This window comes from Echeneis naucrates, chromosome 22 (assembly GCF_900963305.1).
Source record: "Echeneis naucrates chromosome 22, fEcheNa1.1, whole genome shotgun sequence".
Lineage (NCBI taxonomy): Eukaryota > Metazoa > Chordata > Actinopteri > Carangiformes > Echeneidae > Echeneis > Echeneis naucrates.
Window position 1 is genome coordinate 21,358,935 of NC_042532.1, and position 7,513 is coordinate 21,366,447.

The 7,513-nt window shown below is 48.1% G+C and overlaps 1 protein-coding gene across 1 annotated transcript in view; it reads left to right on the forward strand.

The window, feature by feature from the left end:
* Positions 1-7,177, forward strand: part of sptbn5 (spectrin, beta, non-erythrocytic 5) — a 29,958-nt gene extending 22,781 nt beyond the window's left edge. The window contains exons 65-80 of the mRNA XM_029494377.1: positions 56-199; positions 551-747; positions 883-1,087; positions 1,383-1,562; positions 1,646-1,801; positions 1,884-2,101; positions 2,431-2,620; positions 2,692-2,868; positions 2,948-3,055; positions 3,134-3,928; positions 4,626-4,694; positions 5,050-5,133; positions 5,209-5,300; positions 5,438-5,554; positions 6,748-6,944; positions 7,029-7,177. Of these exons, the coding sequence (XP_029350237.1) occupies positions 56-199; positions 551-747; positions 883-1,087; positions 1,383-1,562; positions 1,646-1,801; positions 1,884-2,101; positions 2,431-2,620; positions 2,692-2,868; positions 2,948-3,055; positions 3,134-3,928; positions 4,626-4,694; positions 5,050-5,133; positions 5,209-5,300; positions 5,438-5,554; positions 6,748-6,944; positions 7,029-7,177 (3,078 nt within the window). The remainder of the gene's footprint in view (positions 1-55; positions 200-550; positions 748-882; positions 1,088-1,382; positions 1,563-1,645; positions 1,802-1,883; positions 2,102-2,430; positions 2,621-2,691; positions 2,869-2,947; positions 3,056-3,133; positions 3,929-4,625; positions 4,695-5,049; positions 5,134-5,208; positions 5,301-5,437; positions 5,555-6,747; positions 6,945-7,028) is intronic.
* The last annotated feature ends 336 nt before the right edge of the window (positions 7,178-7,513 follow it).

Here is a 7,513-nt window from a genome sequence, read left to right on the forward strand (position 1 = left end):
CGGCAGGAGAAGACGTTCAGTCCATTCATAACTCATGTTGTATGGACCTTCTCAGGTCAGAGGTCGGCACTTTGCGTCCCATGATATTCAGGAGCGTCTGGAGCAGCTGAAGAGGCTCCATGAGGAGTTGATGACGGAGGCGGAGAAGAAGGGGAAACTGCTGCACGAGGCTCTCAGCATCCACACCTTCCTCTCAGAGGTAAACGAGACGTAGTCAGGAAGAAACAGGAAAGCATCAGTGTTATTAGACTGAATACCTGAGTTCAGGTTCTGTTGATCCAACAGGGTTAGGGATTAAGTCTGTTCACATTCATTTTCCTGACGAGTTTATGGTCGCAGTTTCTAGTTTACGGTCTTCAATACATGATGTTCATTTTTTAAGTGGTGCTCCATTTAGAGGAACACAGACATAGATCATATCTATTAAGGCATGGCTCCCACAAACTTTGGTTTGTGGTTTGAGTTTTTAGATTAATCAGAATCAGGACAGAAGGTAAAGGTATGCAGAGGCCGTGCTGGGATTGAACGTTAAAGCTGTTCTAATGTCAAGGTGTCGGAGCTTGACCTGTGGTTGGAGGAGCAGAAGGCGGGTCTGGAGTCTCGGGATTGTGGGAGAAGTGAGGAGGCGACGGAGGCTCTGCTGAGGAGGCTGGACTCTGTGGACGTGGAACTGGAGAACCAGAGGAGGACGGTGGAGAGGCTGCAGGAGGGCGGAGCGTCGCTGCAGCACCTGGGACATCCCAACAGGTAAAGGGACGCATACCACGATGATCCAAGGAGCAATTCTGCCCCCGCTTTCTTTTACTAAAGCTGAAAATATTCAGTCTTTTAGTCTGAAAATGAAAGCAGAACTGCAGGGTGTTGCGTTTTTGTCTCTCTCAGCCATCTGGTCAGCGATTCCCTCCCAGCTGTAATCCAACGCTTCGAGGCCCTGCTCAAACTCTCAGCCGCTCGTCGGGCTGCTCTGGAAGATCAGCTCCGTCTCTATGTGTTTGAAAGAGAGGCCAAAGAACTACAAACATGGCTGACCTCCAAGAAGATGGTGACAGAGTCAGAGGACTGTGGACAAGACCTGGAGGACGTAGAGGTGAGTCACAGAAGAACAAGATGGGGCTGATTACTCTGTAATATCTAAATGACAGCTCTTCGAGATTTAAATAGTAGAAATAAAAAGGGAAGTAAATAGATACACGACCAGGTAATAAAACGATAAGGGGATTATTTAAATTCCCTTCAGGGATGAAATGAAAGAATTACACTTCAAATCAATAACAATCTCACCCCTTTCTCCTCATTTCTCAGGAGTTTTTGTTTTTAAATGCAGCTGATATCTCCCTCTCCGCCCTCCTATGAGTCCTCACCACTGCCTCCTCTCTCCACAGGTTCTCCAGAAGAAGCTGGAGGTTCTGGTCTCTGAGGTGTCTGGTTTGGGTCGGAGCAGACTGACTTCAGTCCGGCAGCTGGGCCGAGGGCTCCAGCAGGACGACCAGGCCCGGAGGAGAGACGACACCCTCAGCCGGCTGTGGGACGATCTGAACAGCGGCCTCAGGACCAGAGAGCAGGTGCAGCACTGTTCTCTCCCAGATTCAGGTGTGAGGTGGAAGGAGGTGGTGACGGTTCTTCTCTCTTCCCCCCTGTGCCACAGAGTCTGCAGGCAGCGCGGGAAATTCATCAGTTTAATCACGATGTGGATGAGCTGAAGGGCTGGATGGCTGAGAAGGAGGCTGTGCTGGACTCTGAAGACCAGGACCATGACCTGCAGTCCATCCAGACTCTGCTAAGACAACACGAGGCTCTAGAGGTAGGAAAGACCAGAAGGTGTTAGCTCTCTCAGAATTCTCAGATCAGTACTCCTCATCTGCCCTGTTGGTTTCTCCTGTCAGAGGGATCTGACTCTGATCTCGGAAGAAGTGTCCAAAAGCCAAGAGGCGGGCCGGGCTCTGAGCAGACGGCAGCCTCAGTCCAGGTCCGCTGTGACTCAGAGGCTGCAGGAGCTGGAGGCCTGCTGGTCCAGCATCCAGGACAAGGCGGCCCAACGCAGTGCCAGACTGGCCCAGGCTGAGAATGTGCAGAGATACTTATCACACTGGACTGAACTCATGTACGTTCACTGCAGTTCATGGTGGAAACGCTCTGTCCTGATCCTTCAGAAGCTGCAGTGGCACAAACTGTCCTCAGAGCCATCCATAAAAACACCACAGAAAGATGTGAGATGAAAAGCAGAGATCCTCCGCAGACCAAACAACGGCTACAAAGACCAGACCTTTGTAGACCATGTCTCTCAGAGCATGCAGCCTCTGAATTAGGACACAGCTTCTCCCACTCATCTTATTATTTCAGGGGTTGGAGGGGGTTTGCAGTATTTTACAGTCCATAGTAGATCAGGGAGAGACTGACTTCATCTGGCTGGACTTCTGTGTCGTGTCCCAGGGCGTGGCTGAAGGAGATGCTGTCTTTGGTGCGTGGCGAGGTGCAAAGCATGGAGAGCAGCGACCTGGAACAGCTCATTAAAAAGCACGAGGAGTACCGCGTCCAGATCGACAGGCAGCTCAGCAAATCACAGGCTGTGAAAGACGAAGGGAGGAGACTGGTGACGGACAGACACTTCATGTCTCAAGAGGTGACGGTGCCCGAAAGCAGGAAATCAAAGCAGGTACAAAACGTCCCCCACTTCATATCCTTCCTCCACAGGTGGATCAGAGAATCTGTGAGCTGGAAGAGCTGGAGATGAAGGTGGAGAAGGTGTGGCAGGAAACCAGGCTGCTGTATGAGGAGGAGCTGGAGATCCTGCTCCTGCAGAGGGAGCTGGAGCAGGCGGAGCGCTGGCTCAGCTCTTATGAAAACACCCTGATGGCTGAGGACTACGGAGTAAGTCCAGGCCAGGCTGAGGGACGGCCTGTATATCTAATCAGGTATTCTGATCTTGTGTGGTTTTTGGTCCCTCCAGGACTCTGTGTCTGACGTTATGGAGCTCCTGAAGAGGCAGGAGGACCTGGAGGCCATGATCCAGGCCCAGAGCGACCGCTTCGTTGCCTTACAGAAGAAGAAAACACAGGTTGGTTGGTAGCATTTAGTGAATAACAGCCTCCAAACGCTCTCCCTTTGTCCTCAGTGTTTTTGTTTCATTTTGTAGAGGGAAAAGAGACTGGGTCTTCATGGACACGAGGACAAAGATCTCCAGGACAAGAGACCTCCAGCCAGAGTCTCTTCCCTGAGGAGTAAAGCCTCGGATCCAAAGATCCCACGGACCGTCCGCCAGCCGGACCGAGCCATCAGACCGTCCACACTGGACAGGAAGATAGACAGGCTGGCCACATCTTCTAGTCCACCGCAGAGCCCCGCTCTGCTCCCTGAACCAGTTCCCAGGCGACTCATTGGTACCAAGAACAAAGCTCAAGAAGAAGAATCAGCTGAAAGTGCCAGTCTCAGCTCCACTCCGATGGGCAGCGACTCCTCTCCTGTACGTCCTCAATCTTCTCCACCTTCATCACCCCCTCAAGCCTCCTCCTCTTCTTCTAACGGATCTCCTGAGGAAACCCTCCGCTCCAGGTCTAAACCTCCCCTGGCTCTAAAGCCAAAACTCTCCGCCACAGAGCAGACGTTTGGACCCCACTCTAAGCCACCGAACCAATCAGAGAAACCCATTACACCACCTGACCGGCCTCCACTAATCAGGCCACTTGTTGCTCCCTCTGAACCTCCACCTCCACCTCCATCTGCCAAAGAACAAGGAAGTCCTTCTGAATCGCCTTCGATGAGAAGAAAGCCCGATGTTACTGACTCACCTGCTCCACCCACCGATGAACAGACTACACCACCTGACGCCCCAGCAGCTCCACTTATCACAACAGAGGATACCGACTCATCAAGAGACCGACGTCCGTCTCCTGCCCAGCAGCTGAACGCTTTAAAGGAGCCCACAGCTGAGGTGACAACCAATCAGATTTTAAGTTGGCGCCTCATTTAAAAATACACGTTTGCTCTAAAATAATTTTCAACTGCAGGATGAGGAAGGAGGAAAAGTACACGCTTTAAAAAATCAAATAGCAGCTAATTTACTACAGAACAAATTAAAGGACAAGGCCATCACAGGTCAGGTTACTTTCCTGACATCCAGATAAGACAATAAATGTCTTTATGAAAGTAGAAGTTAAAAAGTTTACATCATAGATGCAGTGAGTCCTGAGTCCTTCGTGTCTGTGTGTCTTCAGACTTATTTCCTCATCTCTCCTCATGATTTGTGACATTGGTTTTGTCTTTTCTGACATAACAAAACAAATAATAATACAGAACTCAGCTCAGATTGAGAGAACAATTCCTCCTCTCACAGTACTCACAGTACATTTTCCAGCTGCATTTCCTAAATGATTTCAATCCATTCAGGGATGATGTAGCCTTCTTATTCATCCATTTTTTGGTATTTCTGCTATTTTTAACTGCTTGATAATAATATTTGTCTAACTGACTTATTTATGAAACGGAACTTCAGCCTGACATGTTTAATCGGGAGTGTGTGTTGATGGATGGATGGGAGCGGGCCAGATGAAGCACATAATCATGAATGAGGAATAATAACAATAATTGGTGTTTCTCACCACTTTCTTTCACACACGTGTTTTTGTCAGGTGACAGCAGAGCGGCCAATCAGAATGGAGGGAACTTTGGCGATCAAGCTGAAACAAGGGGGAAACAAGGTGAGAAAAACCCGACTCATCTTTCTCTCATCAGACGGGAAGGAGAGTTCTCTGAAGGTTTCTGTAGACTGAACTCGACAACACGGGCGTGAGAAAATGTGGCTTTATTAAAGCTGAAACAGTTTGAGATGAGCGTCTTCTTTAGCAGCGCAGTGAACCTCAAACAAATGAATGACATTTTAATGGAGCCGGATAGAATTGGACTGTTAATTCCTGTAGACATTTGGATTACTGCAAAAATAAATGAAACCTCTGTGCAGCCCAACAATCATTCATCCCTCAGCGATGGCCCTTTTAAATGCTGTGGCGGGTTCAGGCAGGAAGTGTTATTCTAACTGATGACTTCCTGCTGCAGGGTCTGGACCACTGGGAGGACGTGTTTGCTGTTCTGGAGGCAGAAACACTCAGTCTGTTTAACGACCAAGCTGCTGCTGCAGAGGTGAGACTCACCCCAACAAATTTCATTTCTCAAAAGGTGCTCCTTGCTGACTGGCTGTGTGTTGTGCTTCCACAGAAGACCTCTAGGTGGCCTCCTATCAACATGGTTGGAGCAGTTTGCAGGGAGAACACGTTCTACAGGAAGAGGGAGAACACGTTCAAACTGATGTCAGTGAGCAAAAATGATTTTTTCTGTTTGTTCTGATGCAGAAGCACATCTGATCTCATTTTATCGTTTCTCCAACGTTCAGCTTGTCATCCACGTCTCTTTGTGTTGACTGAGCTGTATGTTGTGCGATTGTCAGTCTGCAGGATGGCAGTCAGTATCTGTTTGCAGCGTCCAGCAGGGAGCTGCAGCAGGTCTGGATGAAGAAGCTGCAGAACTACCCTGAATCTGCCAGCAGCGACTCTGAGGACTCAGGGTGTGACACACACAGACACACACTGCACTTTCTAACACACATCAGTACTTCATTTCCTCAAATCCTGACGCCAAGTTCAACTACCAGAAAAAGAAGAGTTGTTGCACCAACTCCATTTACATCTTTTTGAAAGAAACTTTTATTCTCTAAAATTGAAGAGACGCACCGACACACACCAACTTCTGGGATTATGCTTGTTTTATCAACAGCTGGCAGAAGCTTTCAGTTATTAACCCAAAATAAAAGTTCTCCTCACTATAATCAGGCTTGTGCTGTATAGATTCGTATGTGAAACCTTTTTCACTGTATTTTAAGTTAGTTATTATCCAGAGCTGCTGAAAATGTGAAAGAAATAATACAAAATAAAAGTGCATATTTAATCCAGGGAACGTCTGATTGAAGAAAAGAACACCAAACCTCCAGTACCAGACAGTCTGTCCGTCAGAAGTGTTTGATGGAGTTTCAGTCCAAAGTGGTTTTCTTCAAACAGCGTGAAGTAATTTGACTTTGACTTTCACATCTACCTGTTCACACTGTGCACTGTGGGAACTCTGGGCACCGCTCAGGTGGGTGAGAGGCAAAAGAAATGAAACTCCCTGCCAGAAGGATTTTTCTTTAATGAGATACGTTGACAAGCAGTGTTACATGCAGCGGGTGCAGAGCGGTAGAAGTGGTGGCGGCACCTGACGCAGCCGCGGGTCCATTCAGCTGCAGCACATCATGTCTGCTTTGGTTTGCAGTGCGGAGATGAAATACAATTCGCTGAGGCGACGTGACAAGAAAAGCCACACAATACATCCACGGCATTACTCGTGCAGCGGGAGACATGTTTATTTAACAGCTGATGAAATAGAAATGGAAAAACAGGAATATTGTTTTAGCAGCAGTTAGCTACTGTCCTATTTGTCCATCAACAGTCTGTTGGGACAAGACAGAACCTACAAATCAGAGTCAGAGCTGCTGGATCACTGAATCGTTTGATTTTCAGGTCTCTGTCCTGAACGGATCAAACAGCTGAAGCTTGTTGGAGAATCAGTGAACATGTGATAACATAACAGAAACAGGTCCCGGTGTTTGATGTGATTATTTCAACTCTGAGAAAATTATAGTCACTGATGGTTTAAAGGTTTGGAATGAAAAGTTAAAAGTTTTCCTGTTTCAGTCCTCAGATTTGTGCTGTTGTTGTTGTTCAGGCGTGCGTCGTCCGTCAACCTGAGTCTGGAGAAGTTGGCCGAGGCGCCGGACGACTCGACTTCTTCCAAACATTTGGACGGGCGACTCGAGAGCCTGGAGAGACAGTGGTCCACCGAGAGCCAACCTCCTCCCAAACCCCCCCACACCTACTACAACAAACACCGCTACCCGCAGGGGGGGGAGGTCCAGACTGCAGGTCAGGACTCAGCAGCTCGCTGGTTGTCTGCATTTGTTCAAGCTGCCTGTGTGTTTGGTCTCATCAATCGTTGTTATTCTGCAGATTCACAGAATCAGCCTACTTCAGCGCCTCCTTCTGCACCCCCCGGCACACAGGACCCCCCCTCTCCGACCCCCCAGGTGACAGAGGACAGCGTGAACAAAGACAGGCAGAGAATTAGCGTCTTCAGGAAGTTTTTCACAAAGAAATAGAGACTTAATGTCTGCGGGAGATCCCACCTTCATTCTGGAGGATCCGGTCAGTTGAGGTGATGAAGCTGCTGACGGATTTCAGTTTTAATAAAGCGAAAACATTTCCAGACAGAAAACCTGTGGCGGGGGGGGGGTCTTTAAAAAAAAAAAAAATCCTAATCAAAAGCCAAATATAAAGAATTTGAGGTTCACTTTTGAACTTTTTCCTAAACTTCAGACCTGACAGATCTTAAGTGGTTTCTTTGCCAAGTTTATTTTTAGACAGACAGATTCAGTTAATTAACCTGAACAGTCCAGGCTCAGGTTCAAGTGTCTTTAATTCCCAGAAGTTGTTTG